Source organism: Rhinoraja longicauda, chromosome 11 (genome assembly GCF_053455715.1).
Source record: "Rhinoraja longicauda isolate Sanriku21f chromosome 11, sRhiLon1.1, whole genome shotgun sequence".
In the NCBI taxonomy this organism is placed as follows: Eukaryota; Metazoa; Chordata; class Chondrichthyes; order Rajiformes; family Arhynchobatidae; genus Rhinoraja; species Rhinoraja longicauda.
In genome coordinates this window covers 15,135,662-15,154,158 of record NC_135963.1, presented here as the reverse complement: position 1 = coordinate 15,154,158, position 18,497 = coordinate 15,135,662, and the positions used below count along the sequence as shown (strand labels likewise).

The 18,497-nt window shown below is 46.6% G+C and overlaps 1 protein-coding gene across 7 annotated transcripts in view; it reads left to right on the top strand.

Moving 5' to 3' along the window:
* Nucleotides 1-8,035: 8,035 nt before the first annotated feature.
* hyi (hydroxypyruvate isomerase) overlaps nt 8,036-18,497 on the top strand; it is a 30,242-nt gene continuing 19,780 nt past the window's right edge. For 2 of the 7 annotated variants that reach the window (XM_078408314.1, XM_078408313.1), the window contains exon 1: nt 8,472-8,776. In XM_078408314.1, the coding sequence (XP_078264440.1) occupies nt 8,776 (1 nt within the window). In that variant the 5' untranslated portion in view covers nt 8,472-8,775. The other 5 variants (XM_078408311.1, XM_078408312.1, XM_078408310.1 and 2 more) reach the window with 5 other exon arrangements.

The following is an 18,497-nucleotide window of genomic DNA, read 5'->3' as shown; positions in this document are numbered from 1 at the left end:
AAGACGTACAAGGTGTGTAGGTTAATTGACTTTTGGTAAAAATTATAAATTGTCCCTAGTGTGTGTAGGATAGTGCAGGATGATCGCTGGTAGGCACGGACTCGGTGGGCCGAAGAGCCTGTTTCCGTGCTGTAACTCTAAACAAAACTAAACAAAACTAAAAATTAATTCGTATGAATCAAATGTTTCTTAAAATAAATTTATTATTTTGTAAAACCTTTATCAGTATTTCCGGAATTATTTCAATGTACTCCCACCATTTCAAAATCGCACTGTGATCATGGGAGACGTTTAGAATCAGTGAGAAACACCTTTGACAGCATGAACTGTCACAAGGCCATCTGGTTGATCCTCAAGTTGGCCCTGTCCAAGGTCCTGTCACCTTGGTGAGACCTTGAGGCGGTTGTCACTTCCTAAGACAAGTGTGGCCACGGGCATTCTCAGGAGGCAATGGTGAGGTGTGGATCAGTAGGAGGATGATCCAGCCAGATAATTACTCTCACTGTAACAATAACAGCAGTCAGTTGCTCAGACAGAAGCAGCACAAGTGTCAGCCTTCTTTATGTTGAAATCATTGCACTCTCAACTGGTGAATACGGTGAAATCGGGGGATAGGGATGAGTAAGGACAGGTTGGGAAGTTGGATTAGTATGGTTTGGTACTTGATAGTTACCATAGACAAGGTGGGCTTTCAGGCAAGTTTCTGTGTTGTGTATATAGAACAGTGCAACAGCAGAACAGGCCCTGCAGCCCACAATGTCCATGCCAAACATGATTCCCTTTCTTTTTCATCAATCTGAAGAAGGGTCACAACCATGAACGTCACCTATCCAAGTCCTTGAGAGATGCTGCCTGACCTGCTGAGATACACCAGCACTTTTGTAAATCAGCATCTGCACTTCTTGGTACCTCCCTTTATTGATTTATTAATTTATTGTATTTGTGTTTGTTATATGTTATCTATGTGTGTGGTGTTTATTAGTGCAGTTTTGATCTCCTTATTTGAGGAAGAGTGTTCTTGAAAATTGAGGCAGTGCAGCGTAGGTTCACGAGGTTAATCCCTGGGATAGCGGGACTGTCATATGAGGAAAGATTAGAAAGACTGGGCTTGTATTCACTGGAGTTTAGAAGGATGAGTGGGGATCTTATAGAGACGTATAAAATTATAAAAGGACTGGACAAGTTAGATGCAGGAAAAATGTTCCCAATGTTGGGGGAGTCCAGAACCAGGGGCCACAGTCTAAGAATAAAGGGGAGGCCATTTAAAACTGAGGTGAGAAGAAACTTTTTCACCCAGAGAGTTGTGAATTTGTGGAATTCTCTGCCACAGAAGGCAGTGGAGGCCAATTCACTGGATGAATTTAAAAGAGAGTTGGATAGAGCTCGAGGGGGCTAGTGGAATCAAGGGATATGGGGAGAAGGCAGGCACAGGTTACTGATTGTGGATGATCAGCCATGATCACAATGAATGGTGGTGGTGGCTCGAAGGGCCTAATGGCCTCCTCCTGCACCTATTTTCTATGTTTCTATAAGCTTGTTATGCTGCTGCAAGTAAGAATGCTATTATTTCGTTTTCGGTTCATAGGAGAATTAAACACATTCTCTCTTGACTCATGATGCCAAATTAAACTAATCTCCTCTGCTTGCACTTGATCCATATCCCCCCCCCCCCCCCCCCCCCCACCCACCCATTGCCCGCCCCCCCCCGCCCCCATTGCCCGCCTATCCTGCATATGCATGACTGGTTCTATCAACGTCTGGTTTGGCAACTTGAACGCCCAGGAATGAAGAATGTTGCAAAAGATGACGAACACTACCTAGTCCATCACGGGTTCTGACTTCCCCGCCAATTGAAGGAATCCACAAGAGTGGCTGCCTCAAAAATTCAGGCAGCATCATCAGAGACCTACATCACCCTGGCCACACACCCATTTCACACCAGCCATCGGTAAAAAGGTATAGGAGCCTGAATGGGTTTTACGGAGTGCTATGTTTACATATCTGTTGCGGTGCTGCAAGTACGAATTTCATTGTTCCGTTTTGGGACATATAACAATAAAACAGTTTTGACCTCTCGACTCTCTTGCCTATTCTAAAAGTCTCCTAAGTGCCACTCTTGTATCTTGTATCTGCCTTCAACACCACCCTTGGCATTGCGTTCCAGGCACCCACCACACTCTGTGAATCTACGTCTTGAGAAGCTAATGGTTACTTGAGTTCCACAACTGGCATTAGTGGGTCTGGCTTTTACTAGCTTGCAGGCCCAGAACCCAAAAAAACAGATCTCCAAACATCTGCGTAAATTCTGTTATAGATAAGAAAGATTGTCAGCAATAGAGTGCAGCATTTAGTGCGAGATAGCAAAAAAATGTTGAGTTTATTTTATTGTCACGTGTACAGTGAAAAGCTTGTGTTGCGTGCTAACCAGTCAGCGGAAAGACAATACATGGTTACAATCAAGCCATCCACAGTGTACAGATACACGATAAAGGGAACGACGTGAATAATGTTTAGTGCAAGATGAAGCCGGTAAAGTCCGATCAAAGATAGTCCGAGGGTCTCCAATGAGGTCTCTAGAACTGTTTTCTAGTTGTTGGTAGACACAAAATGCTGGAGTAACTCAACGGGGCAAGCAGCATCTCTGGAGAGAAGGAATAGGTGACGTTTCGGGTCAAGACCCCTTCTTTGGTACAGATACATGATAAAGGGAGTAACGTGAAGACATTTGATTACACAGATGCAATTTGGTCTTCATCCGGTGTAAGTAGTTGACAGCATGAACTGGTCATGAATACAGCAGCGGTTTTCCACGTACTCCCTCACCCACACAGATCGTTTTCGTCTTTCTTATCAGAAGATTTAATTTTTGCCTCCCAAGAACATGTTTTTTTGGTTCATTAGCACAGTAAGCCTTGCCTGCCATTTCGTTCAGATGTCATAATTTATTCCATGCTGAGATATGGAAATGAACAATTTTCTCTTTGTGCTAAGAAGAAACACCAATTAATTCACTCCATGTATTAGAAACATCTTTTGTAGTTTGCTGTCTATGGATGTCATTTCTGAACACAATGGGTAGTTGGACCTCCCACTGGTTGATGTGGTTAACAGAATAAGCTGCTACCATCTATGTTCACTTTAGTTTCGTTTAGTTTAGTTTAGAGATACAGGGTGGGAACAGGCCCTTCAGCCCATTGAGTCCGTGCCGAACAGCAATCCCCGCACATTAACACTATCCTGCGCACTCGAGAGAAAATTTACAATTTTACCAAGCCAATTAACCTACAAACCTGCACATCTGTGCAGTGTGGGAGGAAATCGGAGCACCTGGAGAAAACCCACGCAGGTCACGGCGAGAACGCACAAACTCCGCACAGACAGCACCGGTGATCAGCATCAAACCCTGGGTCTCTGCTGCTGTAAGGAAGCAACCCTACCGCTGCGCCACAGCCCATACATGTATAAAACTGAATTGTAGTGAGCCTTCTCAGCATCTTATTTCTTTTAAACCCATTAACCATATTTTCATATGTTCTTTTCATTTTCCCACAAAATAGTTTGGTTGGTAGAATGCCATTCAGTTGAGTTTAGAGATACAGCTCGGAAACAGGCCCTTTGGCCCACCGAGTCTGCACCGACCGACCAGCGATCCCTGCACACTAACACCATCCTACACACACCAGGGACAATTTACAATTATACCAAGTATACAAACCCTAGCCAATTAACCCGTACGTCTTTGGAGTGTGGGAGGAAACCGAAAATCTCGGAGAAAATTTACACGTTCACGGGGAAAATGTACAAACTCCGTACAGAGGGCTCCCATAGTCGGGATCAACCCCGAGTGTCCGGTGCTGCAAGCGCTGTAAGGCAGCAACTCTACCGCTGCACCAATTGGTAGATCTTGCAATTAGTAAATCTTCTCTGTTTGCCTGCACTGGAAATAGAGCTGTGCTCGGGGATCCTGATCTGTTCTCATGCATGACCATATCTCCTTATGACAGTGAGACCCTTCCTCACAAGATCATAAGACATAGGAGAAGTAATGGGGGATTTATTAAAACTGGTGCACACCAGGGGACCAGGCAAAGCTGATCTCCTGAGTGCATCTTTGGTACAGAGTTTACATTCTCAGCTGGCAAGATTACACAGAGATTTGATCAACAACACAATTAGGTCTTGATTACAGAATAGAGGTTACAGGAAGACTTAATTATGTACCAAACTACAGAATAAAATGATTATTCACAAGTCTAATGTCGTTGACAGTAGATCCAATCCATCCCAATGGGTGCAAGCTATAACATAATCAATGCAGTTCCTGAAACTTGGGTTTCGTCACCGCTGCCCCTACTTTCAGGTTTTGTCCGCGGTTCCCTGTCGCCATATTAGCACAATCCACATCGAGGCGCCATGGTCTCGATGCCTCCTGGATTGCCACTTAGAAGCTCGGCCGGGGCCTCGTGGGTAGCAGCCTGGGTCGGCAAAGCGGCCGGCGGAGCACATGGCTGGGGCTCGGGTTGGCATCACGGAGGCACGAAATGGGGCGTCGATAGCAGTGAGGCCTCGGCGGCGGCAGCGGTGGAGCCTCATGACCACGGGGCCTCGGCGGTGGTGAAGTCTCGCGGCGGCGATACCTCACTGGTCGATCCGCAGTCGATGAGACCATGAAGGACCACCGTGAAGGGGGAGGGGAGAAGGACAATGAAGGACCCGGCGTGGGGGGACCGCCATGAGGGGGGAGGGGGAAGAAAAGGTCTGCATCCCAGGGTACTTAAGGAGGTGGCTCTAGAAATCATGGACGCATTGGTGATCATTTTCCAATGTTCTATAGATTCAGGATCAGTTCCTGTGGATTGGAAGGTAGCTAATGTTATCCCACGTTTTAAGAAAGGAGAGAGAGAGAAAACTGGAAATTATAGACCAGTTAGTCTTTCATCAGTGGTGGGGAAGATGCTGGAGTCAATTATAAAAGACGAAATTGCAGAGCATTTGGATAGCAGTAACAGGATTGTTCCGAGTCAGCATGGATTTACGAAGGGGAAATCATGCTTGACTAATCTTCTGGAATTTTTTGAGGATGTAACTAGGAAAATGGACAGGGGAGAGCCGGTGGATGTAGTGTACCTTGACTTTCAGAAAGCCTTCGACAAGGTCCCACAAAGGACCTTTTAGTGTGCAAAATTAGAGCACATGGTATTGGGGGTAGGGTACTGACATGGATAGAAAATTGGTTGGCAGACAGAAAGCAAAGAGTGGGGATAAATGGGTCCCTTTCAGAATTGCAGGCAGTGACTTGTGGGGTACCGCAAGGCTCGGTGCTGGGACCGCAGCTATTTACAATATACATTAATGACTTGGATGAAGGGATTAAAAGTACCATTAGCAAATTTGCAGATGACACAAAGCTGGGGGGCAGTGTGAACTGTGAGGAAGATGCTATGAGGTTGCAGGGTGACTTGGACAGGCTGTGTGAGTGGGCGGATGCATGGCAGATGCAGTTTAATGTGGATAAGTGTGAGGTTATCCACTTTGGTGGTAAGAATAGGAAGGCAGATTATTATCTGAATGGTGTCAAGTTAGAAAAAGGGAACATACAACGAGACCTGGGTGTCCTAGTGCATCAGTCACTGAAAGGAAGCATGCAGGTACAGCAGGCAGTGAAGAAAGCCAATGGAATGTTGGCCTTCATAACGAGGAGTTGGGTATAGGAGCAAAGAGGTCCTTCTACAGTTGTACAGGGACCTCGTGAGACCGCACCTGGAGTACTGTGTGCAGTTTTGGTCTCCAAATTTGAGGAAGGATATTCTTGGTATTGAGGGCGTGCATCATAGGTTTACTAGGTTAATTCCCGGAATGGCGGGACTGTCATATGTTGAAAGACTGGAGTGACTGGGTTTGTATACACTGGAATTTAGAAGGATGAGAGGGGATCTTATTGAAACATATAAGATTATTAAGAGGTTGGACACGTTAGAGGCAGGAAACATGTTCCCAGTGTTGGGGGAGTCCAGAACCAGGGGCCACAGTTTAAGTATAAGGGGTAGGCCATTTAGAACAGAGATGAGGAAAAACCTTTTCAGCCAGAGAGTTGTAAATCTGTGGAATTCTCTGCCTCAGAAGGCAGTGGAGGCCAGTTCTCTGACTGCTTTCAAGGGAGAGCTGGATAGAGCTCTTAAGGATAGTGGAGTCAGGGGGGGAGAAGGCAGGAACGGGGTACTGATTGAGAATGATCAGCCATGATCACATTGAATGGTGGTGCTGTCTCGAAGGGCCGAATGGCCTACTCCTGCGTCTATTGTCTATTGTCTATTGTCTATTGTCTATTGTCTATTGTCTATTGTCTATTGTCTATTGTCTATTGTCTATTTGTATACATTGTGTGTGCGAGCAAAGAATCTCACTGTGATCGTCACATGTGACAATAAAGTATTCCTATTCCTATTCCTATTTACTATTCCTTCTCCTACAACACTGTAGATACACATGATGGTTGGCATAGATGTGATGAGCCCAAGGGCCTGTTTCCAGGTGTTGAACTCTTATGACTTTATTGGATTCAAGGCTGTGTTTCAATTTCAGTGATGTCCCTCATGGTCACACACTATCCTTAATGGACATGATATTTTGTGTTATTTTATAAACACTGGGATTAATTCCCAAAACTCCTTTCTGAAAACACTCGTGATTATTTGCTCCACATGGACCCCAAACATTCAAGAAGGTATATTTCCACCAGCTATTCCCGGGCAGTTATGAGTTGGACACAAAATGCTGGAGTAACTCAGCGGGACAGGCAGCATCTCTGGAGAGAAGGAATGGGTGATGTTTCTGGTCGAGACCCTTCTAGAGATGGGCATTCAATGCTGGCTGTATCAGTGAACAACACATCCCATTACCAAAACAAACAATGTGCTCTTGAGAAAGCAGAAAGGTATAAAATGAATATGTTTGCGATAAAATGCAAACTTTGCAGTGCAAATTATTAGGTGCATCCAATTCTAGACACAGGAGTAACTCAGCGGGACAGGCAGCATCTCTGGATAGAAAGAGTGGGTGGTATGAATAAGGGCATTTTTCACAGAAAGAATTGTAGATTCGCAGACTTCTCTGCAATGTAAATGATACCAAAATTAAAGTGGGCTTAAAGCATATGTTACCAAAGTACAGGTCATAACCAAGCTGAAATTAGACACAAAATGCTGGAGTAACTCAGCATCTCTGGATAGAAGGAAGGAATAGAACACAATCTGCCACAGGCAATGATGGTCTAATTCTATACTGCTATCATTGAGTCCGTCCTCACCTTCTCCATCATGGTCTGGTTTGGCTCAGCCACCAAGCACGACATCCGGAGGCTGCAACGGATCGTTCGCACAGCTGAGAAGGTTGTTGGCTGCAACCTTCCCCCCCCCCCCCCCCCCTCCCATTGAGGAACTGTACACTGCAAGGGCCAGGAAGCGAGTGGGCAAGATCATCTCTGACCCCTCTCACCCTGGCCACAAACTCTTTGAAGCACTTCCCTCTGGAAGGCGACTCCGGACTGACAAAGCAGCCACAGCCAGACATAAAAACAGCTTTTTTCCACGAGTGATAGTTCTACTCAACAACCAAAGTCTGTAGTCTCTTTTTTGCTCTGGTTTATTTTCACCCACATGTTTAGACCGTAATGGTGTATCCTTATTGTTTTGATATGTTTATGCTTCATTCTTAATTGTTAACTATGTTTGTGTTGTCATTTGTGAGCGGAGCACAAAGGCACATTCCTTGTATATGCATACTTGGCCAATAAACATTCATATTCATATACATATTCACATGAGTGCTTCCAATTGACAGATATGAATGAGGGCATTTTGATGCTGCCTGTCCCGCTGGGTTATTCCAGCATTTATTGTCTATCTTCGATTTAAACCAACATCTGCAATTCCTTCCTACACATTATTAACCAAGCTGTTTGTGTGTGTATGGGACGTACTGCCCTTACTGGGAGATGTGAGAGGGGGAACAACGATTCGACATAGGCCACTGAGTGGTGCTGTGGAGCATAGGATTTTGCTGGGTTAATTTGAGCTGGAAGTTTAAGGTAAATAAATGAGCAGCTAAGTATGTGGGGAATGTGTTAACACTATACGTTTTGGGTAAAGGTATTCTGAAGATGGAAATTCCCCACAAACGTGTTTTGTTTCACGAGAGCTTGTCTTTGACAGTAATAAGTTAAGTGTGTTTTGCATGTAGAGAGGGATTGGGATGGAGTAGGCCTCAGTTTTACTCCAGCCCTGTTAGCTTGCAATCCCACTGACAGAGTGCAGTGGCTGGGATTGGTGCTCAAATCCAGGGTGCTGGCCTTTGAGGCCTACTCTTAAATACAGACTTCGAGTCTTTGGCAGAAAAGAATGTAAGAATCTGTAGTTATCTGCTTGCAATACTGTTTAACTTTGTGGGATTTATTAGTTTTGGTTGAAAATATCTATAAGGAGTCATGTATTTGCTCTGCTGGCATACACCAGGTCAGTAATGTGTCTGGGAAGGTTGAAGCACAAAAGATCAGTCCTTTGCAGGTTACTAATGAAATTGAATCTTGTTATTAGTCTAGTTTAGTTTAGTTTAGAGATACAGCACAGAAACAGGCCCTTTGACCCATAGAGTCCGCATCGACCAGCGATCCCAGTACGCTAACACTAGGGAGAATTTACAATGTTTACCGAAGCCTACAAACCTGTACGTCTTTAGAGGAAACCGGAGCACCTGGAGAAAACCCACGCGGTCAAGGAGAGTAAGTACAAACTCCATACAGACACCACCCTTAGTCAGGATTTAACCTGGGTCTCTGGTAAGGCAGCAACTCTACCCCTGTGCCACAGTCATACAGCGTGGAAACAGGCCTTTCAGCCGAACTTGCCTATGCTGACCAAGATGCCCCATCTACACTAGACCCACATGCCCGCGTTTAGTCCATAAACCTCTAAACCTTTCCTATCCAATCTTGTCATTATTATATTGTTTTATAAAGTATACCATTTGAGGGGATGACAAATGTATAAGTAAAAGAGACAAGGTTTTGTATCGTACAGCATTTTTGGGAATGATTAAAAATAAGGTCCAGGCATGGGACAAGAAGGGTGGACATGGGTAAGGAAACTTTCACAAGCTTCATGAAGTTTCAGTTTAGTTCAATTTATTGTCACGTGTACAGTGAAAACCTTTTGTCGTGTTCTGTCCAGTCAGCAGATAGACAATACATGATTACAATCGAGCCATTTACAATGCGTAGGCATATGATAATGGAATAATGTTTAGTGCAAGGTAAAGCCAAGCAAAGTTCGATCAAGGATAGTCCGAGGATCACCAATTACGTAGATAGTGGTTTGGCACTTCAGAAGGCTGGTTTTCCAAGGGATTTTTCAGGCAGAGATGGATGTGTGAAGTAGTTTTGTTCTGCGTGAGAATTTAAGAGAACATTGTGCAGTGCCATGAGAGAGGTGAATCGGCTGTTAACCTCAGTCAGATGAATGTAAGTTGCTGGCGGTGATGTTTGACTGGTTGAAATAGCTCTGGGAAGTAGGAATAAGGCCTCAAATGGTCTACAAAACTTCCCAGGCTGAGTCATGTGGAGAAATGATTGAACCTACACAGAGAAAGCCTGTGCTGTTCCCAACCCAGGAAGAGCCCAGTCTGGCTGATAGACCAGGTGTTCAGTAAAAATCCAAAGATTGTGCGTCACTGGATATACGTAAGTGACCAGCCGTACAAATTTCGGGAACCAGTGCCCTTCAGATGTGGGATGGAAAATAACTGGTAGACGAGCCCCGCTGATCAGAAACAACATTTAGCTGTCGCTTCCTTAAGCTTCCTAACTCACTTGCCAAACCACCATCACCACTTCAAACCCACCTCCTCCTCTGCCTTGAAGGTAGACACAAATAGCTGGAGTAACTCAGTGGGGCAGGCAGCATCTCTGGAGAGAAGGAATGGGTGACGTTTCGGGTCGAGACCCTTCTTCAGACCGATGTCAGGGGAGTGGGCGGAACAGAGATAAAATGTAGTCGGAGACAGTAAGACTGGTGGGAGAACTGGGAAAGGGGGAGGGGATGGAGGGAGAGGGAAAGCAAGGGTTACTTGAACTTGGAGAAGTCAATGTTGATACCGCTGGGGTGTTAGCTACCCAAGCAAAATATGAGGTGCTGTACCTCCAATTTGCGCTGGGCTTCACTCTGATAATGGAGGCCCAGGACGGAAAGGTCAGATTGGGAATGGGAGAGGGAGTTAAAGTGCTGAGCAACCGGGAGATCAGGTAGGTTTAGGCGGTGGTGTTCAGCGAAATGATTGCCGAGCCTGCGCTTGGCTTGGTCTTAATACCTTGCGGAACCTCGACTCCGCGCATGGTCTCTCCTCTTCCATCTTAGAATACCTTGATATCTGGTTCTGTGGAACCTCTTTTGAGGTTATGAAGACCCCATACGGATGGATGAACATTTGGGAGACTGGATGGACGGAGATGAATCTGCCAGCTGCTGCAGGGCAGCAAACATCTCCCGCCCCGTGGGAATGGAGCATTTACGCACACCTTCTCTTCCCCGTCCTCTGAGCCGTGACCATCGAGAGCTGGGAGCGCTGAGCAGACTCACTCACTCTCACACTCACTCACACACTCTCTCACTCACTCACTCGCACACTCAATCTTTCACTCGCTCACTAACAGGCTCACTCACACTCACTCACTCACTCTCACACTCTCTCACTCTCACTCACTAGCTCACACTCACTCACTCTCACACTCACTAACTCTCACACTCACTCACTCACACACACTCATTCACTCACTCACTCTCACATTCACTCTCACACTCACTCATTCACTCACTCACTCTCACACTCTCTCACTCTCACTCACTAGCTCACTCACTCATTGAGTCACATGACGATGATGATACTTTATTGTCACGTGTACCTGGGCACGGTGAAAATCTCTGTTTTGCATGGGATTCAGTGAAATCATACTGTAGATAGCACAGTCAGATAAGTACAAAACCGCTGAGATTGTAGTGTCATAGTATACTTCACCGAGACAGTACACAAAGAGTCGCCACGTTTCTGGCGCCAACTAAGTTACAAAGTTCTTAAAAGTGCAGTCTTATCTCGGCCCTGAAGGCCCGCTTGACCTGGTGGCACCGATCCTCTCCTCCGTCTGCCGCCATCTTGAAAACGGCCCTTTAACCAGCGTCCGCCACCGTCGCAGTCCTCCTTGCCACTTCCCGGTCGACAGGGTCAAGCAGGAGACGAGCCTCGGATGACTCCAGGTGGGTTCCCGGTTCCGCGGCGGGCGGGCGGGGGGCGAGCCAGGCTGTCGAGGTACAGGCGTGGCTCGCTGGGAGCTTCTATCACACCCCGTGGCAGGTCTGGAGCTGCTGCCACCCAGCGAAGCTGGCCTGGGGCTTCAGTGACGGCCAAGTTTCCCATGTCTGTTCGCTCTGCCATCACAGCTATGTCTATGGCCCTCTCCCACACTCAGAAAGACACATAGTGCTGCAGTAAGCTCAGCGTGTCTGACAGCATCTCTGGAGAAATCTCTGCAGATGCTGCCTGAACCTTTGAGTTACTCCAGCACTTTTGTGTCGTTTTTGGTGAACCAGCATCTCCTGTTCCTTGTGTCAACATCCCTTCCCACACACTTTATGTTTGTTTCTGACTTACAAACCGTTTGCAATGTTTCTGCTAATGGGAGAGTCTAGGACTAAAGGGCACGGCGTCAGAATAAAAAGACATACCTTTAGAATGGAGATGAGGAGGAATTTCTTTAGCCAGAGGATAGTGGGTCTATGGAATTCATTGCCACTGACGGCTGTGGTGACCAAGTCATTGGATATTTTTAAAGGTTCTTGATTGGTAAGGGTGTCAAAGGGTGCATAGCAGTAGAGTTGCTGCCTTAGAGTGCCAGAGACCCGGTTTCGAACCTGACTACGGATGCTGTCTGTACAGAGTTTGTACGTTCTCCCTGTGACCTGGGTGGGTTTTCTCCGGGAGCTCCGGTTTCCTCCCACACTCCAAAAACGTAGAGGTATGTAGGCTAATTGGCTTGGTAAAATTGTAAGTTGTCCCTAGTGTGTAGGGTAGTATTAGGGGGTCGCTGGTCGGTGCGGACTCGGTAGGCCGAAGGGGCTGCATGCCGAGCTGTATCTCTAAACTTAAACTAAACTAAACTACAGGCATACTTTGTGGCCTTGAAATGGCATCTCTTTCTTCTGAGTAAGATGTTCAACTCGTATCCTCAATTAGAAAATAATGCAAATGTCATAATATGTTTTTAAAAAAACAACCTCTTTGGATCAGCTTTGTTTCGACTGGTCAAATGTCTCTTAATGGGATTCAATTTTATTTTTTTCGTTCGGTGACCCTGCTGTGAAGTGGCAAGAAACATTCGACTCTATGAAGTACCAAATGCAAATTTGAGTTACTTAAATTCATAGAAATGTGTGTGCCGCATATCATTCCAGTTGGCTTTTTTTTTTTAGCGATGCAGCTTGGAAATAGAGCCTTCGGCCCACCTCGTCCACACCGACCACTGAGATCCCACTGTTATCCCACTTTCTCATCCACTTCCTACACACCAGGGGCAATTTTACAGAGGCCACTTAACCGAGAAACCTGCACGTGTTCGGGATGTTGGAGGAAACTACATGTGGTTGGGATGTGGTGGTGAATCTTTGGTAGTCATGGCCACAGTTGGTGGTGGATGCTATGACATTAGGTATTTTTTTAAGCGGAGATTGATTAGTATTGGTGTCAAGGGTTACGGGGCGAAGTCAGGAGAATGGGATTGAGAGGGAAAGATCGATCAGCCACGATCGAATGGCGGAGCAGGTTCGATGGGCTGAGTGGCCTGATTCTGCTCCAATGCCTTATAATCATATGAAACCAGAACACCCTGAGGAAATCCACATGGTCACAGGGAGAACATGCAAACTCCACACAGATAGTCAGGATCAAACCCGGGTCTCTGGCGCTGTGAGGCAGCCGCGCTACGGGGAGGCAGGCAGAAATAGCGGCTATTGTATGACTGAAGGAAGGAGATATTATTTCTGCTCTCCGAACAGCAATTGAAAAGGTGTAAAATTGTTTGCCATTGTAACGTGGGATTATGCAGGATTACTAGAGTGGATGGGAGTGTGGATGGAGTGTGATCCCACCACCTTCCTCTTGCAGGGTCAGTAGGCAATTAGACATTTCCAAATTCTCTCATTTTAGGTTCCTTTGTCTCTCCCCTCCTCTGCCACAGAAGGCTGTGGAGGCCAAGTCAATGGCCGAGATAGACAGATTCTTGATTAGTATGGGTGTCAGGGGTGCTGCACTGTAAGGAGTTTGTACGTTCTCCCCGTGACCTGCGTGGGTTTTCTCCGAGATCTTCGGTTTCCTCCCACACTCCAAAGACGTACAGGTATGTAGGTTAATTGGCTGGGTAAATGTAAAAAAAAATTGTCCCTAGTGGGTGTAGGATAGTGTTAATGTGCGGGGATCGCTGGGCGGCACGGACTTGGTGGGCCGAAAAGGCCTGTTTCCGGCTGTATATATATGATATGATATGATATGATATGAATGGCTTAATTATGCTCCTATCACATGACATGACTTGTCTTGTGCCACCCTCCACTCAAGTACGCACCCATTTTTCCCACTCTACCATCCCCTCCCCCCCCCATTCCATTGCCTCCCTCCTCCCTCCTCCCTCTCCACCTATATCCCTCTAGCTTTATATCTCCTTATCTGACATACTTTTGTCTCCTTTTCATCTCGAGCCTTTGTCTACTCATCAGCCAATCAAAGTCCCCTCACCTGTATCCACCTGTCACTTGCCAGGCTTTGTCCAATCCCCAATGCTTTTCCAGTTTTCATCCCCCTACAAAAATCAATCTGAAGACTGGTCCCATCATCTATCCATGTCCTCTAGAGGTGATACTGAACCCGCTGAGTTACTCCAGCACTTTGTCGATCTTTTACTCAAAAGATTCCGGCATCTGCAGTTCCTTGTGTGGCCATTCCCAAAGGCTCAGTCACTGACCTCCATTGTAATTGGACAGGGCTGGAGACTGTGATTTGATCTCAAGTTCCGTCTTCCAATGAAATTCATATGTGATAGGAGCAGAATTAGGCCATTAGGCCCATCAAATCTAGTCCGCCATTCAATCATCTTTCCCTCTCCATCCCATTCTCCTGCCTTCTCATATAAGATAATTAGGGGATTGGACACATTAGAGGCAGATAACATGTTCCCAATGTTGGGGGAGTCCAGAACAAGGGGCCACAGTTTGAGAATAAGGGGTAGGCCATTTAGAACGGAGATGAGGAAGAACTTTTTCAGTCAGAGGGTGGTGAAGGTGTGGAATTCTCTGCCTCAGAAGGCAGTGGAGGCCAGTTCGTTGGATGCTTTCAAGAGAGAGCTGGATAGAGCTCTTAAGGATAGCGGAGTGAGGGAGTATGGGGAGAAGGCAGGAACGGGGTACTGATTGAGAGTGATCAGCCATGATCGCATTGAATGGCGGTGCTGGCTCGAAGGGCTGAATGGCCTACTCCTGCACCTATTGTCTATTGTCTATTGTCCCCATAATCCCATGACACCCATACTAATCAAGAATCTGTCAACCTCCGCCTTAAAAGTATCCGGCTGGTGGAATTGTTTTGGTCACTTGTTCTGCTCTTATATCTCCCCTTACTGTGTTTTCCGAAATGGCTGGTTCCATCCACAGTATCGTTTGGAATCAGTCCTGGTTGTGTTCACTTTCATCATTGTCCAAAGCCATCCTCAGTTAATAGGTTCAAAATAGACCCCACCCCTTCCCACTCCTCTCTCAATTGCACTTAGATAGAGATCTCGGAGTCAGATTGACAATCTTAAAATGGTGCCTTTACAGGCAAGTTCTCTAAATGCCATCGTTTTCATCTTTTTGCTAAAATCTTCAGCAGTTATCACTGATGTTTTCTCTGTGCACCCCCCCCTCATTCTTCCAGCTGCTTTCCTAAGTGCTTTGTTGTTATGGAAACCCAAGCAGGTTGTGTTTTATGTAACAAGATGTTTGGCCCTAAGGTCTTCTGCTAGAATGACTTAATTTAAAACCAGTATGGGGTTGATTCATTTAAGTCAATTTATATGCAAGAGAGTGAACAAAAATATCAATAATATATCAACTGCCAAGTTCAAGAACTTGGGAATTTTTTATCCTAATTGATGGAATAACATTTAATAATTAAGCATTAAAGTTAATGATTGTGGAATTCATTATCTCTCTCTCTCTGTCCGTCTCTGTCCCTCTCTGTCTCTCTCTGTCTCTCTCTGTCCCTCTCTGTCCCTCTCTGTCCCTCTCTGTCCCTCTCTGTCCCTCTCTGTCCCTCTCTGTCCCTCTCTGTCCCTCTCTGTCCCTCTCTGTCTCTCTCTGTCTCTCTCTGTCTCTCTCTGTCTCTCTCTGTCTCTCTCTGTCCCTCTCTGTCCCTCTCTGTCTCTCTCTGTCTCTCTCTGTCTCTGTCTGTCTCTCTCTCTCTCTGTGTTGGGATGGTTGCAGTGTGTTTTTTTTCGATCTACTTTTTACGCATGAATAATAGGTAATTATATCTATATGCTGTCAGCTCTGGGCAATTTGCTGCAATTTTCTCTCTCCTAAGCTGGCAGGGGCTTAGGTGTGGTAGACGATAATGTTTCCTATCTTGTGGACTCGTATCAGGTGAAATAGGGCCCGTCTGTGTGGATCAATAGACTGCTCCCCAGAGAAGAATCTCATTACATGTTAACCTTTGCTAGGAAAGGACACAAATCCACTGGCCTTGTACACCCTACTTTAGAGATACAGCATGGAAAAAAGGTCCTTAGTGTCCTTTTTAGTTCTATATTATTGAATTGAATTGAATTGAATTGAATAAATATTATCAGCCAAGTATGTATACATACAAGGAATTTGCCATGGTGCTTTGCTCGCAAGTAACAACACGATATACAGTAGACAATTAAAAATAAAACGTGAAGAATGAAATCAAATACAAGAGCAAAAAGGAGGCTACAGACTTTTGGCTGTTGAATAGAGCTACTGCTCATGGGGGAAAAAAGCTGTTTTTACGTCTGGCTGTGGCGGCTTTGACAGTCCGGAGTCGCCTTCCAGAGGGAAGTGCTTCAAAGAGTTTGTGGCCAGGGTGAGAGGGGTCAGAGATGATCTTGCCCGCTCGCTTCCTGGCCGTTGCAGAGTACAGTTCGTCAATGGGGGGGAAGGTTGCAGCCAACAACCTTTGCGGCTGATCGAACGATGTGTTGCAGCCTCCGGATGTCGTGCTTGGTGGCTGAGCCAAACCAGACCATGATGGAGAAGGTGAGGATGGACTCAACGATGGCAGTATAGAGTTGGACCAATATTGCCTGTGGCAGGTTGAGTTTCCTCAGCTGCCGCAGGAAGTACATCCTGTGTTGGGCCTTTTTGACTGGAGTCGATGGTGGCCTCCCGTTTAAGGTCCCTGGAGATGATGGTTCCAAGGAATTTAAATGACTCCACAGTTGTGACTGTGGTGTTGATGGTGAGTGGGGGGGGGGAGGGGGAGGGGAGGGGGAGCTTTCTTAAAGTCTACAATCAGTTCCACTGTCTTAAGAGCATTGAGCTCCAGGTTGTTGCAATGGCACCAGGATGCCAGCTGTGTCACTTCCTGTCTGTAGGCAGATTCCTCCTCATCCTGGGTCAGTCCAATCAGAGTTGTGTCGTCCGCAAACTTGAGAAGCTTGACAGAGGAGTCTGTGGAAGTACAGTCGTTGGTGTAGAGAGAGTAAAGGAGAGGGGAGAGTACGCAGCCTTGCGGTGCTCCTATGCTGAGGGTCTGCGGGTCCGAGATGTGCTTTCCCAGCCTCACATGCTGCTTCCTGTCCGCCAGGAAGTTGGTGATCCACTGACAGAGGGGTTCAGGCACAGTCAACTGGGAGAGTTTGGAGTGTAGTAGCTCTGGCAGTATGGTGTTAAATGCAGAGCTAAAGTCCACAAACAAAATCCTTGCATAGGACCCCTGGCGGTTTTGGTGCTGGAGGATGAAGTGCAGGCCTAGGTTGACTGCGTCATCCACCGATCTATTGGCCCGGTATGCAAACTGCAGGGGCTCCAGCAGGGGGTTTGTGATATTTTCCAGGTGGGCCAGCACAAGTCTTTCAAGGGTCTTCATGATTAGAGGTCAGTGCAACTACAGTGCCTGTGGTCCTTGGCTTTTTGGGTACACTTTCTCATGGAGTCGATACGCACTTGAGGCGATTAACCTGCAATCCCGCATGTCTTTGGGATGAGCGAGGAAACTCACGCAAACCCCGTGCAGACAGCACCCGAGGTCAGGGTCGAATCCAGATCCTTGTGGTGTCTTCTTAGGCAGTCCCTTGGGCCTTTAGGTTTTAGACTTTTAGAGAAACAGCACAGAAACAGGCCCTTCGGCCCACCGAGTCTGTGCCAACCAGCGATCACCCCCGTACACTAACACTATCCGACACGTTAAGGACAATTTGCAACTTACAGACACCAATTAACCTGCACGTCTTTAAAGTGTGGGAGGAAAACAAAGCACCCGGAGAAAACCCACGCAATGACAGGGAGAACGTGCAAACTCCACACAAACAGCACCCAATCAGGATCGAACCCGGGTCTCTTGTGCTATAAAGCAGCAACTCTACCGCTGTGGCACTGTGCCACCCCTCCACCACTATACCTGCCGGACAATTCCACTTTAGTTTGAAGATACAGCATGGAACAGGCCCTTCGGCCCACTGAGTCTGTGCCGACCATTGATCACCCATTCTCATTAGTCCTATATTATAGAAACAAGGAACAGCAGCTGCTGGTTTACATAAAAAGGACACAAAGTGCAGGAGTAACTCAGCGGATCTCTGATTTCTTTCCCCTGTGTGAAGGAAGGTCCCGATCTAAAATGTCACCTATCCATGTCCTCCAGAAATGCTGCCTGACTGGTTGAGGTCCTCCAGCCCTTTGTGTCCATTTTAGTTCTACAATATCCCATGATCTCATGGCCGCCGTACATTCTCGGGGCGATTCACCTCCAAACCCATGCTTCTTTGGGGTATGGGAGGTAACCCATGCAAACTCCGCACAGCCAACACTCGAGGTCAGGATCGAACCCGGGTCCTTGTGGCGTCTTCTTAGACAGTCCCTTGGGTCTTTAGACTTCAGAAATACAGCGCAGAAACAGGCCATTTGGCACACCGAGTCCATGCCGACCAGCGATCATCAGCGATCCCCAACACTAGTACTATCCTACGACCAGGGACTCTTTGTAATTTACTGACGCCAATTAACCTACAAACCTGTACGTCTTTGGAGTGTGGGAGGAAATCTGAGCACCCGGAGAAAACCCACGCGGGCGCAGGGAGGACGTACAAACTCTGCACAGTCAGCATCCGAGGTCAGGATCGAACCAACATCAGGCCATTTTGGTGGTCCGTGGCGGGACTTCTTTGAAGAGAGTGTGGTCCATGTCAG